The sequence below is a fragment of the Caretta caretta genome, chromosome 15 (assembly GCF_965140235.1).
Source record: "Caretta caretta isolate rCarCar2 chromosome 15, rCarCar1.hap1, whole genome shotgun sequence".
Taxonomy (NCBI): Eukaryota; Metazoa; Chordata; order Testudines; family Cheloniidae; genus Caretta; species Caretta caretta.
In genome coordinates, this window is record NC_134220.1 from 8758660 (window position 1) to 8778611 (window position 19952).

Here is a 19952-nt window from a genome sequence, read left to right on the forward strand (position 1 = left end):
TATAAAGCATAAAAAACTATTTTCTGATGTGTTCCTGCAAGTTTTATTCCTGTGACAGATTCATTGCTCTTTATCCTCTGTGCAAAAGGCTCCATGGCCAATGCAAAAAGTAAAGGAGACAATGAATATCCCCTACCTAGCCTGTCTGTGTAATTCAAGCAGGGAGATTTAATCCCATTAACTCACACAGCTGCTTTTGGGCTGGTGTAAAGAGTGTATCCATTGGGCTGGTGTATCCATTTAAGGAACTGAGGACCAATGTCCATATGGGACATGACTTAGAAAAGTGTGGAACTTTACATTTAATCAAAAGCTTTCTCTGCATCAAGTGACACCAAAAGAAAGGGATCTTTTCTTCATCTGGCATTATGGATGTTTATAAGCACTCTCCAATTTGTTTATCCTTAATTAATCCAATTTAGTGATTTAAGTCATTTGCAAAAGGTACACATTTAAGCAATAGTAAAATATGCATTCTGGTTAGCTCTGTTTGGCTAAGATTTCACATTTATTTCTACAAATGTGACGTACTCCACTGTTGTTGGTTTATTTTTTTTCTATGCTGGCTGGACACTTCGCTAAAAGGGAGCTCTTAAAAATAAAAATTCCATGTCACAGAGACTAGGTGAAAGCACATTCTCAGCTGGAGAAAGATTCTGGGCCCTCTGTCAGCTGTTAGTAACTGATCCTTGGTCCAGAAGTCTGGAATTAACACATGCACAGATGGATGCAGTGCAGGAATCCTCAGTGATCACTGAGAAGGTTGAGGATTTTCAAGGTGTTTGGCAAATTTGGAGCAGTAAATTAGTGATATAGGGAATACAACTTAAGGACCACATCTGTACTTAAGATCAACAAATTGCAGGAGAGTAAAGTGGAAACTGAAAATAAATCAACCATAAACCTTCAAATCACTGGCGAGAGGAAGTAAATTGATGGTCTGGGGAATTTGCCACAGGTAGGTCATAAAGCTTAGCTGTCCCATGTTACAGTACATCTGTCATTTCTACTGGAAGATTCCCAGGGAGAATCTTCATTAGCTTGTACCATTTTATTTGTGGGTGAATCTCTTAAATCTGATATTTCCTTCAGACAACGGCAAGCTTGGTGAACAATTTATTATACAAAGGTAGACTCTAGCTATACTACCCAAGCTTACTGAAGAATGCCTGCCAAAGAGGAATTTAGTTATATGGGCCTTCGATCAATAGTTTTGTAGTCAGATCACTTGTCTTTGTAACGAGAAGGGTGTTTTTATATACTCCAAAATTGGTAATGGACAGGTGGTCACTTTGAAGTCCATGAAGACAGGAATTTTTTGGGGGTGGGGTGGGGGGGGTGTTGGAAAGGAAGTGATTGCTTTGAAGTTGATGAAACAGCCGCAAGAGGAATGATATGAATGCTATTGAAAGTTTGGGCTCCTTTCGTACATTCTTCATAATCTGAACATGCAGCTATTGAATTTTTATTTTTAAAGGATACTGCAAATAAAGACACGTGATAGAGTTTGGGGAATCTTGTTTTGTTGGATTCCCTTTGACTCCAAGAAATGAACAAGAAAAACCACAGTACACATGTAATGATCCTCCTAATTTAACCACTAACTTTCATCACCTCACTTTGACAATCACTATGTTGGGTAACATTGTGCTGTGCAGAAGTGATTGACGAGATCTGTGGAATATACAGCCACGTATTATTATCCATAATCATCCACGATTGGGGCCCATTGTTCTAGGCACTGCACCAACATATAGGAAGCAACAGTCCTGGCCCAAAGAACAATCAATATGGGTTTAAGATCTAGTAGCAGAGCTACTAATGTAGTGAATGGGTTTATCTTCAGTGGGGGTGTGGGTAAAGTTCCAATGGTAAGTCCCTGATGAGCAGAGATTTACATTTATTTTGATTTAAGAGGTATCCCCCTTCACTGACATGAACTGAATTTTGCTAAGTTATATGCAGCTGCACTGTAACAACATGCTCAACGTAATTAAATGGTTTCCCTAATTATGTGCTTTATACTCAGCTTGATGGAATGCTTGAGTGACCCAGACAATTTATATGTCCAAATCCTTTCTCCATCAAATTATTTGATATCCTGCCTTGATTGGCATGACTGAAGCATCAGCCCCATTATCCTCATACTTAGGATTCCTTTTGCAGTTCTTTTATTGTGAAAGTAAGTGGGAATGGGTTGAGAGCGCCAAAACACAGTTTTAGTTTAGTTTATAACAGGTAATCCCAAAGATTTACTTTTTCGGGCAATATTTTTCCTTAATCCAGTAAGAGCTCTTACACCCATGGCCTCTATATCATAGAATCATAGAACATTAGGGTTGGAAGAGACCTCAGGAGGTCATCTGGTCCAACCTCCTGTTCAAAGCAGGACCAACCCCAACTAAATCATCCCAGCCAGGGCTTTGTCAAGCCGGGCCTTAAAAACCTCTAAGGATGGAGAATCCACCACCTCCCTAGGTAACCCATTCCAGTGCTTCACCACCCTCCTAGTGAAATAATAATATCCTAATACTTTTCCTAATATCCGACCTAAACCTCCCCCACAACAACTTGAGACCATTGCTCCTTGTTCTGTCATCTGCCACCACTGAGAACATCCTAGGTAAAACACTTGTGTATTTTACAGCTCTACGGCTGTTTAAGTCTACCTAGACACATGCAATCTTGGTTTAGAGATAAAGTACTAGATATATCAAGAGAATCTGAAAGCCCAAGTTAAAATGAAAAAACAGTTATGGGCAGGAAATCCTAATTTTTGTCTCAGGTCAGAGGCTATCCACAGATATGCAGTGGGAATACAAAAAGCAAAATCTCTTCTATATGCGGGAGATACTGATTTTTGAAGTGTGATAATTCTTTACATTGTTTGTACAACAGAAAAAGCTCTTGGCTGACTACAACACAAGGTACTGTAGCCCAGAATCAATCTACTGTTTTTTAGCTTACCCCCTATGATAAAATATATGACCAAGTTTTAGTGTACCTTTTCTGGCCAGATTCCCAGGTGGAAGTATAACCTAGCCTGGAGCATTAGATGCTGCACATTGTCCGGATACATGGCCAGGTATAGATCCAAGGAGTCTCTCAAGAGCTGGTAGGACTGATCAGTGCTTTCCCTACCAGCAAAGAAGAAATTCAATTTTAAGGTTAAATCTTCATTTCCTTTCCCTATTACTTCAGCATCCGGGAGACACTGATCAATAAAGACATTACACAGTACTGGTACACTCATCCAATTGGAGCAACTCCAGGGGCTTATTGTTGCTAACAGTACCCACTACTCTGCTAGGATGGATTTGCACTGAAATTGCCCTACCAAACTCTATTCCTTCCCCCTGGGGGGAAAAAAAAATCTCCTGGTTCCAATACCCCTTTCAGAGAATACACTCTCCAAGCTGCAAGCTTACTTTCTCTCAAATTGTGATACGGTTCTCCTGGCTCATTCATGCTTGGAGCAATTCTTTTATGTTTGTGCTTTTTTGTCTTCTATAAGTAACAGTGAAGACTCCTTAAACAATATGAAGAAAGGTGTTCATAGACAGAAACAGAATTACAAGTCCAATCATGACAGCCCCAGTGTAACCACACGAAGTTGATCATGTGGGATAAATCCATCAGATCTTTTTCTCTACCGGATAGTGAAAACTCTAATATGCCCTAAAGGAAACACAGTCCCTTGATTTGCTTGTCTGAAATATGGTTTACTAAGTACTTTCTATGATACAAGAATATTCCTTTGGAGTGAGTAGAATCATTAAATAATGAGAAATGATGGGTAGAACTGCCAAGTGAATAACTGGTATGGTTTATACCTCATAAAGCCACTCATGACTGCCATAAAGAAGCATATGACTAATCAAAGCAGCATTTTTCAGGTCCACATTTAAGTAAGGCTTTACAATCTTCATGAGGTTTAAGTAAATCTTACCGCTTTCCAAGGTTTAATAGGTTTCCCACCATACGCTGCAAGACCTCCTTTGAAGTAACCACTCCATAGAACTCCTCTGTTACATGGTGGCCAATCAGGTACTCACATTCTTTCACAGTTAGCTGCTTTCCCTTTCCAAAGGCATCTATGTACATGTAGTCAAAGATGTCTGTGCTTCTAATGAAACACCAAGAAAATAAAACTCAGACTTGGGAGTCTCATTTAAACAGGATTATGTATGTGTACTTTTCAGATGCCTCTCACTCTTGTGTTTAAGTTTGAGGTGAATATTTTCAGTACCTCAGCTCCTTTAGTGACAGGGTTTAGTTTCCTCTTATTTACCTTCTTACAAACACATGGCAAAAGACTACAAAAGTCAAATTATTTTATCAATAGTGCTTCTTCTCCCCAGAGAGGCTTGCAAACTATTCTCAAATTTGCTTTACCTGATGCTATGATATATTAGAAGGCCATGTTTGGCTAACAACAGATTGTTGCACAATGCAGCTATCGGGATGGGAGTCAAATACCATCGGGGTATGTGTAATCAAGTTCACTGTATTGAATGAGATCATTAACATTACCCCTGAAATTTGTACTTCTGGGAGTAACATCACTGCTAATAGCCAATCATTAGGTCATTCGAAGAGTCGCCAACACTGATTCCGAGAGCAGGTGGGTACATGACACAGTAGCGTCAGCTTCTATCAGTTGTGCTGCACAAAGGTTTAAATGAAATGCCTTTAAAAAAAGCTATAAAATGATGAAAAGCAGAAGTGCTACCCCAACTACTGTTATATTTATTCAGGAAGTCTGTTGCCATTCAGAACCCTTTGAGTGAATACACAGCTGTGTATTCACTTGCTGGCTGATGTACAGATTTAGCAATTAAACTCATAGATCTATATTGGACAAGATGCTACTACATTTATGGATTATCTCAGAAAATACTTCTTGTTTCAGCATTGAAGTAACTTTTCGATTTGCGTCAGAAACAAACATACAATGCTTTCATCATGTGAAAAAACAGTTAACTAGGAACTTTCAACCTGACCTATTTTAACATCTTGTCATCAGAGATGGTTGCGTTACTTGACCTCTCTGCCAACAGAGTTTCAGGTTGGGAAAACTGCCTCCTGGGGGTAAATGGTTTATTGGTCTTCCCAAAAGTCAAACGGAATTAACAGAAATCTTACCCTTCTTTCCCCTGACACCATCTCAGCAGGAAGTGACTAGGAAAGTTGACTGGCTCGAGTCTGACTCCCAACTGCCTGGCAATTGTTAAATAGAGCACAGACAAGCTGATAGGGATTCCTGTCCTACGGATTAACACCTGAAAAATGAGATTAAATCAGAGGGAAGCTTACAAATCATAGGTTATTTAATGCAGGACATTAAAAAATTCAATTTCTAGAGTACCAGGATTCTCAGCGGAGATGCAATTTTATTCAAAATGCCTCAAAATCCACTGACCCAGCAGCAAGTGCACAGAGAGTTAACATACGATACTGTTTACAGCAAGCCACCCCTTTGTGACATTCATAGAATAGAATATCAGGGTTGGAAGGGACCTCAGGAGGTCATCTATAGTCCAACCCCCTACTCAAAGCAGGATTGGTGCATACAGATTTAATTTATTTACTCATCCATGCAAAAATGACAAAAAAGTGTAAGTAGAATTCTCTCTCAAACTTGTACTAGCAGTGGCTTCCTAGGCTGGTTCAGTAAATACACACTTGCCTGGTGAATGTATGAATTCAAGGAGTTGTAGTAATCCATCTCATTTCCTTTGTATTTTAACTGTTCATACAGGACACAATTCACAGCATCCAGTACCTGTCTTTGAAACTCCACATCAGGAACAATCAAGACCTCTCCTAAAATGAATACAGAGTGACAAGACAGAGAGAAAAGATTATTACTTAAGTAATGATACACAGACTGGCTGCTCATTCCTTGAAATAGAACAAACTTCACAGAACACTTCATAACGTTCATGGGAGAGAGACTCTCCTCTTTCAGATCTTAGAGGACACTCAAAAGTGTGATTTGATTGCTGTTCAGTTTGTAATGGCTCCAAGAAAGAAAAGGACACCTCCCAAGCCCCGTGTTAGGGCTATTAAAAAATTATGGAGTAAGTTAAACAAAATAAACATTGTTTAGGCAACATAAAGACGAGCAACATCACTCTGAAAGGGCCAACTAGATCACATTTACCTGCCTTTGGAGCCAAGCTTGGATGCCTAGGGTTTCTGGTCCGCAGGGCTTTGCGAACTTTGTCTGTGATATCGTCAACCTGCGCCTGGACACTCGTTAGACAGATGTCTGAGAGAGGATTACAGTACTGGTCAATTAAAACAGCACCTGGAACAGATAAACTATTTAAAAACAGGATTTTGGTCTGTTCTTCACTTTCCAGCTCTTTGTTTAAAAGCACATATTTTAGCAAAACACATTTTTTTAAAATGTTCATTGGTTCTGATATAAAGTCATACCCAAATGCATAAAACATGGAGACAGACACAAATTATATGAATCCTTTGACTTTTAAAGAGACATGTATTTACGTCTTGCAACCACTTCTCAGACTTTCAGATTTTGAATCTCAAGTATGCAACCTCCTTCTCTTTAGGGCTAAGTTGTCCCCCAGTGTCTTGAAAGCAGAAGTAATGGAATCTAACATAGAATAGGGGAAGCTGCATTAGATCAATTCTGTACCAGTCATCTCTCTTCCCTTCCTCTTCGAATCTTTTCAGCAGTTGCTAACTCAAGAATCTCACCTGTAAGGCCTTCCATACTCGCAATCCAACTCCATTTCTGCTCATATTTAACATGTCTACTATTCTTAGAACAGTCTCTCATTTTTGTCCAAGTGTCCTCTGTCAAACTCCTGGAGAAAAAACACTTTTTCCGAGAATCCTTCCTTGGTTGCCTTGTCGCTGCTCTTTCCAAAACCTTCCTATTGTCCAACTTCTTGTCCTGTCTATATTCAACTGCAGAAGATCTCTAAGATCTCTGCAAAAAGGATCATGTCTGTTCTAGTTTTGCAAAGTGCTCTATACATTAGCAGACTAATATGCATGACAAACACACCTCCTGCAATATCAGCCACAGAGTTCTCCTCCAAAAAAGCCCATAAAGTGGCAGCCTTTGGCTTTTATTGCCTGCCCCAACACATTCCCTTCTCTAAAGTCTACCACCACTTTTAACTCATAACACCAAAATAAACTCTCTAAACTGGGTTTTAACTTTCACATTTACTATATTTTTAGAGTACACACCAAGACTGATTGCTTCTCCCCCAAATCTTGGGAAAACCCTGCACTTCCAAAGTCTAAACATATTCTCTCCATAGTTCTCTATTTCAGGCTTACATGACGTAGCTCAACTTTGGGGAAAGCAGGTGTCCAGCAATACTGCAAATTTTCTTTAAAGAGCACTTTTCCCCCACTATTAGAACTTTAAAAGGAGGTTGTTCAGGATTTTATTTTAAATAAACTACACCTAATTTTTAAGAAGCCTAGTGTAGTTTGAATGCCTGACATTATGCAGCTAACATGGTACTGAAGTAGGCTGCTTGATATTATATAAATACTGTCCCCTGTGACAATCACATAAGTGCATCTCCTAAGACTACACTGGTGAGCAAATATTTTAAAGAAAAATAAGATTACTTGTTAATTTAAAGAAATGACAGCAAATGCCTTTTGCAAAGAGTTACCCTGAGGAACAAAGTTGAAAGATAGTTAATAAATGTAGATTTCATTTGTACACAGGAAGAGGTTACAAAACATGGTGTAAACAAATCTTTCATAATGTTTAAACATTAATCTTCATTCTGTGAGCCAAATAGGCATGGAATGTAACTATTTATTCTAAAACATTTGAGGACAAAGTGAAAACACACCAGAAATACTTTTCTAGACAAAATATCATTAAACATATACAGAAGCAAAACTCATTGCAATTCTCATTAAAGCACATTTACTTTGACCAATTACAACAATGCAGCTACAAAGCACATCCCTGCAGCCCATGGCGGGGGGGGGGGGGGGTAGGGGGAAGGGAGGGGGCTCCACATACTGCCCCTACCTGCAGGCACCGCCCCTGCAGCTCCCATTGGCCGCAGTTCCTGGTCAATGAGAGCTGCGGAGTCAGTGCTCGCGGCGGGGGCAGCGTGTGAAGACCCTCCCCGCCTAGGTGCTGCAGGGACGCGACGGCAACTTCCAGAGCGGCGCAGGGCCAGGGAGCTTGCCTTAGCCCTGCTGTGCAGCCAGACTTTTAGCAGCCTAAAATCTCCCAGATTGGCTTTAGTAACCACTGGGAGGTACAGCCCGATTCCGGGAGACTCCCGGCGAAACTGGAAGGGTTGGTAACCCTATCCAGAAGAGACAATGGAAATCCCAACGGCCTGGAAAAGTCACACCCAAAAGACAGCCAGAAGGAGGAGACTCCCCCTACCTTTCTGCAGGAAAGCAGAGCAAAGGTCCGAAGTTGGAGAACAAAGGGGGAAGGTGTCAGGTGCCTGAATTAAGAGCAGGGTACACTGATACAGGAGAAGATTCTCTCCTGGCACTGGGAGACAAAAGGGGAGCAGGGCATGGCAATGCCCTGGCTCCCATCAATAGGAACCATATCCTCTCATGCTAACCTAAAGACTTTCAGACTCTGTATTGCAGGTGATTAATCAATAGTTACCGTGTTCTGAAAAGGCTGCCTGGTGTTACTGCAGATACTTAGAGCACTGTGCCCTAAAGGGGTGGGAATGAGTCTCTCCCAGGACCCTGGCTTGGCTGGATTCAATGCAGGGAGCCCCAGAGACAGGGATCACTGGTGCCTGAAAGCCCAGTTTCTGAGTTGTAGAGGCCACAGCTCTGCTCCGTGGATCTGTGTGGATCCTTGGTTTGGCACACTGCAGAAACACTCACAGGGCACTGGTTACAGGGTAAGGCATAGACCAGACCTCGTGAATCCATCACAATAAACCATGAGACTTCTTTCAGGCCAATACTCACCTTCCAAAAATGACAATTGGTCCCCAGGTCGTTCAAGATATGCCTTCAGATTTTTTAAAATATTCTGTTGTCGTAGAAAGTAAAGAATTTTCTTTGCATAGTACTTCCAGGTTAGACACTTCCTGTAGAATTAAACATAAAAATGTAAAGGCCCTATCACCTACTAAATTAACAAGCAATGGCAGAATCTCTGCAAGCCCGGTCGTTTCAAAGATCTAATAACCATCAGGGGATGTTTAAGGAGGTGATCTTGAATACAGCCAAGGCATACATGGTTAGGGGATTTAAATGCCAACAGTTCCAATTTACAGACACTCATAAATCACATCTATCAGGGTCACCACTGGCCTTTGCCAATTTACTACTAAATGCCTCCTCAAACTCTTCTGTTCCAGAATGTTAACAAGTGGACAGGTCCCAGACCCAGAATGGGAAGGCAGAACTCCATTAATTTTCACCATAGTTTTATTTCACCCACTATTACTGCCATGTGTTTATCGGACCCAGTTCTGATGGTGGAAGCTGCAAGCTTTCAAGCCTCATAGAGTGTCTGAACTAAACACAAGTTGGGACAGATTTTGTTAAGCGAATCGGTTTCTCCACACTGTAGGAAACTACCTAAAATGGTTAGCAGGCAGTGTGGTGTGTTACAAATTGTTGTAATGAGCCATAAAACCAGTGTCTCTATTGAGTCCATTATTTTTGGTGTTTAGCAGAATTTGATGTCTAGCCAAGCTCGTCTTTGGAAGGTGTTCTGCAGATTTCAGAACAAGGGCTGAGAGGTCACATATAGAGCAACTGTTTTGTGAAAAGTGTTTGGCCGCACAGGATAGGGTGTTTTTGTCTTATTTTTCTGTGAGTTCATTTCAGAGCATAGCAATAGTCTGGTTTCACCTACACAATTGTTGCTGGGTCATTTGATACACTGGTTGAAGTACACCGCATGTGACAGACGTGTAGGAGCCATAAATCTTGAAAGGTGTGTTGTGGAGGATATTGATCATTGTGGTACTGAGACAGTACATCTGCAGGTTTTGCATCTCTTGTTCTGGCAGGGTCTGGTGCAGTTTTGAGTTGATGTGGAGCTTGCTTCTGATGATGAGACTGGAGAGGTTGGGGAGTTGTTTGGAAGCCAGAAGAGCGGGGATGGGAAAGATTTCTTTGGGGATGTGGTTCCCATCAAATACGGATTGTAACTGTTTGAGGATACCCAATATGGGTTCCAAAGTGGGATTGTAGGTGACAACTAAGGGTGTGCAGTCAGTGGGTTTTTTCTTCTGTATTGAAGCAGGTTCTCCCAGGGTATTTGGGTGGACCTTTCCAAGATGCAATCAACTTTTCTGGTGGAATGCCCTTGTTTAGAGAAGGCAGTTTTAAGTGTGTTTAGGTGTGTATCCTGAACTTTCCTTTCTGAACAAATTTTGTGGCATCTGAGTAACTGGCTGTAGATACATTTCTTGGTGTGTCTGGGGTGACTGCTGGATCTCTCAAGGCAAGTGTGGTCATCTGTGGGTTTCTTGTATAGTCCTTTGTAGGGTTCCACTGTTGAAGCTAATCATGGTGTCCAGGAAGTTGATGCTGGTGTGGGAGTGCACAAGGGAAAGTTTGATGGAGGGGTGATGGTGGTTGAAGTTATGGTAGAAATCTATGAGGGAGTTTAGGTTGTCTGTCTAGAAGATGAAAATTATTGATCTATCTCAGGTATATCATTGGTTTCATGGTGCATTTTCCCAAAAGTTCTTCCTAAAGTGGCCCATGAAGAGTTTGGCATATTGGGGAGGCATCCTAATGCCCATGGCTGTTCCCATGGTTTGTGCTAAACGTTTGTTAAATATGAAATTGTTGCAGGTGAGAATGAAATGGATAAGTTTGATGCTGCGTTTAGGGTGGATTTCTGAGTGTTGTAAATTACCTTGTGGGTATCTAAGGCAGACAACAATGCCATCATTATGAGGGATGTTGGTATATAGGCAGAGGACATCTACGATGGCAAGGATGGTGTTCTCAGGAAGGTTGTTAATGTTGTGGGGTTTCTGGAGGAAGTCAGTTTTGTCTCGGAGGAAGCTGAAACTTGTGTCATAAGTAGTTTGAGGATGGTTTCTATGAGTCCCGATATTCCGTCAGTAAAAGTGCCATGGCCATTTAGGATGGGTCTGCCTAGGTTCCCTCATTTGTGTATCCTGGGTCTGTGTGGGATGAGATTGTAAAGTTTTTCTTGGAGCTGTCTGAGGAAGGATTTGATGGTACTGTATCATTTAACTCCTGTGTAAACGGTGGTATGGGGTCTTTTTGAAATACTTTACAGTAGGTAGTGTCTGAGAGTTACCTGTTTTCCTCTTTGATGTACACATCACAATATACAGACTATCATGGCACCCACTTTGTCTGGTGGTTTGATCGCTATCTGGTGGTTGGAATTTCAGGGCCGACGAAGTGAGCTGTAGCTCACGAAAGCTTATGCTCAAATAAATTTCTTAGTCTCTAAGGTGCCACAAGTACACCTTTTCTTTTTGCGAATACAGACTAACAGGGCTGCTACTCTGAAACCTATAGCTATCCTGTCAGTGGTAGGGACTGTGGCAGATATAACATTTGCTGAGGATTTCAGAGTCAAATTTTTTTCTTAAAGCAATTGATGTAATGATCCGCTGGGTGGTTTTGTCCATTGGTAGGGCACCCAATCAGATTATTTTTTTTCTTATGGACTGTCAGTGGGGAGGTGGTAGTTGTGGGTAGTGTTGTTATGGAGTAAGCAGAAGATTTCTTCTAGTTCTCCACATGCTCGTAAGGTATCAGGTTCTGTGGTGGGGCAGAAATTCAGTCTCTTGGAGCGTACAGATATTTCAGTTCCGGTTAGGAGCAGTCTTGATAGGTTGATGATGCTGGGTTGTCGTTCGGTGTCCATGTGTTTGATCATGGTGTCTGTGGTTTCTCCTGGAGGTGGTACTTTGTGCATTGTGGAGTTGTAATAGTTGGTTCCACTTTTTGTTTTTGTGTTGGATGGCTGTCAGAAGTGGGGTTTGGTTTTGTTTTTAAAGTAGTTGTTTTGTGTTTCCTGCATGATCACTAGGTAGGTCTCCTGGTTTTTTTTTCTTCCAGTGTGTGGGACCATAAGATAGATTTCTTGTTTGAGATGGTCTCTTCTGGAGTATGTAAGGTACAGAAGAGGACTTCTGAGTTTTCTGAGGTCCTTCTACAGAGCTGTTCAGCGTATATGGAGTTGTGTGTGGTGGTCAGAGGGTTATAGATGGGAGTCCTCTGGAATGTGCAGTTTCTTACATTTGCTCAGAAAATAAATGTTACTGTTCAGTCTGGCTTCCTTCTTCATGCTGTGGAGTTTCCACTGAAACACATTTGAATTGCTTCCTTGAAGAGAATTCCCTTCTCTTCCCCTGCTCTTCCTTCTCCCCCAAGCCACAGACCAAGCAATTCTTCTCCATCCTGCCAACTGAAAGAATCAAATCTCATAATACTTTATCCTCCACTAATTAATCAGGATGCTCCATAGGGACAGCCCGTTTATTGGGACATTTTCCAGGGAAACAATTTAGCCTAATGATATTGAATGGCAAGGACTACAGCTCAATCAGGGTGTAATTAGCATGAATTCTGCTTTATGGGAATGCATTTGGCGAGTGCAAAAGCTCAAATTGTGTTTAACCAGTTGTCAAATACAAAATGAAAGCCACAATTTTCAACCCAGAAGTTACAAAATAATGTGAAGAGAAAATTAAATGAATAGTTTCATTCTAGTTTGTCTTTTCAGACAGTCCCTTTAATCAGGACAACAGGCAACCAGGAAACATTAAGAGAAATCTACTGTCATTTCAATCACAACAGAAGCAGCTTTCTACTGTTTGCATGCCACTGATAGCACAGCACTGTAATGGAGTCTTGTTTGAATGATAATGCTCACCTCTTCACTGCTCCAGAGATTAACAATGGCAACAAAAATATTTACACAGACAAGAACCAAAAGTGCATTGGTTTGTTTCTATCTTTAATTTAAGTGATCAATGTAACGCTCGTATTTATGCAATTTAACCAAACAGTGCATGTTGTAGTGGCTCAAACAAGTTGATTTCAGGACAAAAGAAGTTGTAAGCTGCAATTCCCCACCAAAAACCAGAAAAGCAACAGAAAGGACTTCAAGCACATTGTGCCAAAAGCCATGCTTATTGTAGAATATTTAAAGTGTTTTCCCTCTGGAAAGTTATTTCCATTATGCTTGTTCTGAAGTTTAAAAACAAAGAGACAGCTAGTACCTAAGGGAAAGAAAGGTGAATATTAAGATAAACTTCATAATGCTGAGATTTATTAGGCTGTGACATTTATCTGTTTATTTTAAACGAGGGAGGATGAAATGACCCTGAATATGACCAGAGTGCATTCACCACTGTAGGATTCACCTCCACTCAGCTAACATGAAATTAGTCTTTTCCACTTCCATTTCTAACGCCTTTGATTTTTTTCTCACCTTCCTTCCATGTTAAGGATAGACATCAGCTCGTCCTCAAAAAAATGACCCGGGCACCCAAGAGTCTCAATGTCACTGAAGCCATCACAGGGGACCTGGCAAACAGGACACTGTGTTATACACTACAGAACAGTTTACTTTCTCAAGCAGAGATAGGTAATTTCAAAGAACCCAATTTAATACTTTGTATACACAAGTGAAATTGAACTGAAAACAGATTTTCCAGGCCTGGCAAACAGAGTTCTCACTGGAGGGTGCTCATCTACAGTACTAGGCCTCCAATAATTCAAATGACCTGAAGTTTTGCAGTCTTCCAGCTACGATGAAAGATGCATCTGAGTAAACATCAATGACCAGCCATGTGCCCCAGTAAACAAACAACAGGGCAGCAATTCTTCATGTGGGTGACATGGTGGTCCTGTTAGTTTTACACTGAATGTAAAGTTCATAAATGCTACAGAAATGGACATGGAAAATATTTAAGTTACTTTTACTTAACTGTAAAACATAGTGCTTTGTGTGTCTATTGATTATATCCACATTATTTCTTAAAAAATGCTTGTCTAGCCCCAGTACCCTCCATTCATGAGAGCACATTGTCACACAATCTATAAAAACGGCAGAGCCAACTAATCTGAAAAGAGAGATAGCTGATTCTGAAGGACCAGTAGGTTTCCAGCTTCTGTCTTCCTGTGCCCTGTGCTGATTGGCTGTTTGCTCCTATCCTCACCCCCACCCCCCTAAAGTCCCTTGACATCAGCTTCAGTCCACACCTGCCCCTCCTCCCTTGCCTTATTCCCTTCCTTTCCCTTTAGCTGTTCCCCTCCTATGTAAACCCACCCAAGGGGGAAAAATATTATGGAATTAACATGATATCTACCACCATCACATTCTTCACTCTGCTTGTGTGTTACACTCCTTCCCCCACCCTACATCCATCTTGTCTATTTGGTCAATAGTGTCTCATTGTTTCCTCATACTTCCCCTTGTATCCATCTGTTCTCTCTTCTCTTACACTTAGATTGGAAGCTTTATTGGACAAGGACAGCTTTCTTGTTCTATGTTTGTGCAGCACTTAGCACATGAGGTCCTGGTCCATGACTGGGGCTCCTAGATGCTACTGCAATATAAGTAAATAATAAGAACAATGGCTAGTAGAAGGAAATGTAAAGATTCAGCCTCTGAGTGAGAAGATGACAAGAAATATGAGGTCAGAGATACTAGTGCACAAACGGCTAGGTTATTTTCAAGTGTATAAATAAATTAGAAACCTTACATGTTCTGAGAAGAATCTTTTGGAGAATGATGCTACAATTCGTTGCGTTTCTAAGCCAGCATTGTGCCGTGCTTTATATTCCTTTAGCCAATTAACGCTGTCTGTCTGGCTATAGTATTTCAGAAGTGATGGCCACCTATGTAACACACACAGGAACAGGTTCAGTGGTTAATACTGCAGCCTCCACAAGACAGTTTAATATTGTAAAATATGTTACTTATTGCTAGGCAGTTAACCATCTGTGACTTGGGTACCTGAGACTAAGTCAAGACGTTATATTTTAAAAATTTATCCACATACTGAAGTAAAAGCAGCAGAGTAGAATTCCTATTCCCCTCCAGTCTGATTATTTCTGGTTAGATTACAGTAAACACAAAGTGCTGAAGAGGCACAGATATCAGAGACTTGAATGGGATTTATGTTCCTAAATACCTTAGGCACTTGAGAATCTCCCCCTAAAGCTTTACAAAATAATTTTAAGTCCTCAGATCAATAAAAGAATAAGCCTATAGTTTAAACTACATATATTTTCTAATATTAAAGACAAAACAGCTTAAAGGTGACGCTGTTCTCACCTAACAGGACTTGAATTCATTGCCCTATGTTTCTCCTGCTACAGCTGAAATCTCTAACTAAAAGGGTATGCAGAATATAGCTCTGGACACTGAGTTAGGTGTAAACAAGGACAACAACTCTTGCAGGAAAATCACAGAATTATGAAATCAGATCTTACTAACGGCTTCTCCAAGTACTTTTAAAGTACACAAACACACACACAAACTTAAAGATGCACCTGTTTTGATCAGCCCTTCAGTTTGAAAGTTAACAAAGTACAAAGCCCCTCTCACTATCTAAGGCACAAAATGTTGTATTTGAAATGAAAACTCAATTGCAATTGTTATTTCTGAGGCTAATATTGACAAAAGCACTTGCCCCAATAAACTGGCATCATTTGGACACCTTGCTGAGTGGCAGCCCCAGTCTAAGAGAATAGGAACGAGCACAATGATACCTATGACAACTCAAAAGACACAGAAAAATCAGCTGCTTAATGAAGGTGTTTAAAAGATGAAGCAGAACTGCACTCAGTACAGCTGAAATACTGTGTGCCGTTTCTTAAGATAAGAGGTCACTTGTAACTTGTAATTTTTAATATTTATTTTAAAAATTGTATCAGAATGTTACAAGTTTTCATGCACCCTTGTTTCCCATCACAAATCCGAAAAGTAAATATCTATGTTTTCTTCAAGCAATGACATGACTTGCCTTAAATAAAATGTGTTCAGATTCTTAAAATAATGAATGACATGTTTTATTTCTATTTAATAGATATTAACCAAGTCAATGTGTAACTATACTATTTGAACTAAAACATATGGAGAATATTTTACTATTAGTTAAAAGTAACGCTACCCTGAATTTGCTGGCACACAAATTTAGAGGCTAGCCAAATACATTTGTATTTCTATAGTACCTTTCATTCTAATGGATCCCCAATTACTCACCCATGACTAAAATGCAGCCACATTGCAACAATACTAACAACTGTTTATTTTAGGGTGGTAAGTAAAGAATAATTTGTCCAACTAAAATTACAGTGAGAATTTGAGAGAGAGAAAATGTAATTACTCAAAATGGAATCTGGCCAGGATTACAAGGTCAATATCTAAACTCTAGCCAAAAGTTCTATTATCAAATAAGTGGATGCTACTGCAACATGAGCATCTACTAAACACTCACCATAATCAATTTCAAGAATGGCTCTGAACCATTCTAAAAGTTCAGGCTTGCTCCTGAAATTATAACTACTGAGTTGATGAACATATCCGGCTACCTACCCAAAGTCATAGCTTGCTGAACTGATGAACTAATTATTGTTCAGTAGCCTCTTTCACAGGTGGAGAAAGAATAGTTTCATTTACTAACCTAAATTTTAGAAGCCAACTGGCAGTTAGAGAAAGCAACACTGCCAGAAGGATGTGGAAAAATTGGAAAGAGTCCAGCGGAGAGCAACAAAAATGATTAGGGGACTGGAACACATGACTTATGAGGAGAGGCTGAGGGAACTGGGATTGTTTAGTCTGCAGAAGAGAAGAATGAGGGGAGATTTGATAGCTGCTTTCAACTACCTGAAAGGGGATTCCAAAGAGGATGGATCTAGACTTCTCAGTGGTAGCAGATGACAGGACAAGGAGTAATGGTCTCAAGTTGCAATGGGGGTGGTTTAGGTTGGATATTAGGAAAAACTTTTTCACTAGGAGGGTGGTGAAGCATTGGAATGTGTTACCTAGTGAGGTGGTGGAATCTCCTTCCTTTGAGGTTTTTAAGGTCAGGCTTGACAAAACCCTGGCTGGGATGATTTAGTTGGGGATTGGTCCTGCTTTGAGCAGGGGGTTTGACTAGATGACCTCCTGAGGTCCCTTCCAACCCTGATATTCTATGAAGACAACTGGGGTTTTTTTTGTGCCAAGACATGAACAAAACCAAGTATCAGATTCATTTATTCTAATCTAGAAAGCCCAATAGCTGTAGTGAATTATAGAGATTCATCACAGATTATATAGTGATTTTAGCCCTTGGAACAGTACATTGTATGTTCAAACTGAAATTTTATATGTTAAAAATTAATTTGAGAATATTTATCATCTATTGAGTTTATGATTTCTGAGAAAGTGAAACGAGCAGATGTAATCTCTTGCACTATCCAATTTGGCAGCCCTCAAAACCAATTTTATTGACAATAGCTTATATTGAAAGCCTTCTGAACTACACACATACTTATTTCAGAGTAACAGCTGTGTTAGTCTGTATTCCTTTTCTTTTTACACATACTTATCTATTTCAACCAATGCTTGTGACTGACAACATTATTTTCCTTGTTTCACCAAGCTAGAATCTCGATGGGGCAGGGCAGAAGAGTTCCCTAATTTGCCTTTTGTCCTTTCCATCAGAGGTCAGCAAAAGATATTTTACTAGCTTTGTTTGCCATTTTGAGCTACAGTTGAGATGCAATACACATTATGGACTCCCGATTACAAAAACAAATGTAACATTTCTTATGTTACTAAAAGGGCATTAGTCTATGTGTACGCTTCTTCACATGAAATCATGTTGAGTATGATGCTTCTGATTCAGAGAAAATAGGGTCACCTAAGAATAACATGTCCTGTTTATTGGATTTTACCACCAAAATTTCTGGAGTGAGTAGCACTGAGTCACATGCATCTGACAGGTGCATCATTGCCCTCTAATCTCTCTCTCTCTCTTTCTCCAAACTAGAGCTGGGCAAAAAAATCTCCAGCAAACAGTAAACTTGCCAAAAATACACGTTTTAAGACACAAACTATTTATGAATTCAGGTCAAATTAGATGAATAGCTTTGGCAAAACAAAATGAAATAATATTGAAAAGGAATTTCATTTAGAAATTTAACTATTTTTTAACAGACAGCAGCAAAACAGGGTGCAATCTAAAAATGACCCAAAAAGGAAAACCACCACCACATTTTGGGTCCATCAAAACCTTTTGCTGAACCTGAAACAAAAAATTATGGGGGTGGAGGCTGACATGAAAAAATTGAACTAGTGAATATTTTTAAATATTTTTTTCCAGATTTTTTTGGTTCAGCCCCAGAAACAGAAAATCAATTATTCACTCAACTCATTTTATTCCACATTTCAGCACCCTGGAAGTACATCTACATTCCAATTAAAAACACACAGGGTTGGCCGGCGTCAGCCAACTTGGGCTCGCAAGGCTAAAGCTACGGGGCTGTAAAGCTGCAGTGTAGATGTTTGGGCTGGAGCATCTACACTCCAGTTTTACAGCGGTGCAGTCCCAGTGTGAGTCAGTGAAGACAGGCCAGCAGCAGGTGTTTAACTGCAGTGTAGACATATCCAGGATACTGTACACAGGGTGTTCTCCCAAGGAAGCCTTGACTGGGTGTCTACACAGCCTCCTAAACCCAGGCTCAGACTCAGGTTTGAGCCCAACCCCCGGTCTGTCCACACATAGATCAGTCTGACTTGAGTCAGCAAATGCCCAGGGCCAAGGACCCGACTGGAGAGTAGGTCAGAGCCTGAAACTCTGCCCCCCCGCGGCTGGGTCGGAACCGGCTCCGCCTCTGCGCCCCCCCGCGGCTGGGTCGGAACCGGCTCCGCCTCTGCGCCCCCCCGCGGCTGGGTCGGAACCGGCTCCGCCTCTGCGCCCCCCCGCGGCTGGGTCGGAACCGGCTCCCCCCCGGCTCTGCCTCTGCACCCCCCCCCCGCGGCTGGGTCGGAACCGGCTCCCCCCCGGCTCTGCCTCTGCACCCCCCCCGCGGCTGGGTCGGAACCGGCTCCCCCCCGGCTCCGCCTCTGCGCCCCCCCCCCGCGGCTGGGTCGGAACCGGCTCCCCTGGCTCCGCCTCTGCGCCCCCCCGCGGCTGGGTCGGAACCGGCTCCCCCCCGGCTCTGCCTCGGCGCTCACCGGAGGCGGAAGCGCTCCCGCCAGACCTTGCCGCGGGCCTGGCACGCCTCCCGCAGCCGGCGGCAGGTGCAGGAGACGCGGCCGATGTCGGCGGCGCTCAGGACCCCACAGCACAGGATCAGCTCCAGCAGCTCCCCGGGCAGGTCGGTGAGGCCCGTCCCGCCGGCCTCCGCCGCCGCCATCTTGGCTGTTTACCTGGGCGAGTGACCCGCACGCCGCGCCGCCCCGCCCCGCCCCCTCGGCAGCGCGGCCGGGACCCGCAGGGGTAGGGAGCGTCTGCAAAGTCCGATTCCAAAAGAGGCGCAGAGCAAAGGCTGCGTGCCCAGCCGCGCCTCAGGGGCAGAAGGAGTTAGGGAGCATCGCAAAGTTCATGCTCCCCGAGAGGCGCACAGCAGGGCGCAGGGCCCACCCACAGCAGGCACAAGAGCTGCTCGGGCTGAGGACTGCAGGAGGCGTTCCCGTTGCCCATTGCAACAGCGCCTAGGTTCCTGAGCTGAAAGCGAGTTTTTTATCTGAGTCCAGGGTTCTGGATCTGACTTTGAGTTCCCAACGTGAGCCCGGGTTCTGGATCTGATTTCGAGTTCATGACGTGAGCCCGGGTTCTGGATCTGAATTTGAGTTCCCGACGTGAGTCCAGGTTCTCGATCTGAATTTGAGTTCCTGACGTGAGCCCGGGTTCTGGATCTGAATTTGAGTTCCCGACGTGAGCCCCTGTTCTCAATCTGAATTTGAGTTCCCAACGTGAGCCCGGGTTCTGGATCAGAATTTG

General features: G+C 42.0%; 1 protein-coding gene across 3 annotated transcripts in view; it reads right to left on the bottom strand.

Moving 5' to 3' along the window:
- The window catches only part of FBXO21 (F-box protein 21), a 47685-nt gene extending 28099 nt beyond the window's left edge, over positions 1-19586 (bottom strand). The window contains exons 1-9 of one of the 3 annotated variants that reach the window (XM_048821118.2): positions 19184-19586; positions 14718-14853; positions 13442-13536; positions 8965-9086; positions 6167-6313; positions 5690-5826; positions 5146-5282; positions 3950-4126; positions 3005-3137 (exon numbers count right to left, since the gene is read on the bottom strand). In XM_048821118.2, coding sequence (XP_048677075.2) covers positions 3005-3137; positions 3950-4126; positions 5146-5282; positions 5690-5826; positions 6167-6313; positions 8965-9086; positions 13442-13536; positions 14718-14853; positions 19184-19365 — 1266 coding nt within the window. In that variant the 5' untranslated portion in view covers positions 19366-19586. The remainder of the gene's footprint in view (positions 1-3004; positions 3138-3949; positions 4127-5145; positions 5283-5689; positions 5827-6166; positions 6314-8964; positions 9087-13441; positions 13537-14717; positions 14854-19183) is intronic. The other 2 variants (XM_048821117.2, XM_048821116.2) reach the window with 2 other exon arrangements.
- Between the last annotated feature and the right edge of the window lie 366 nt (positions 19587-19952).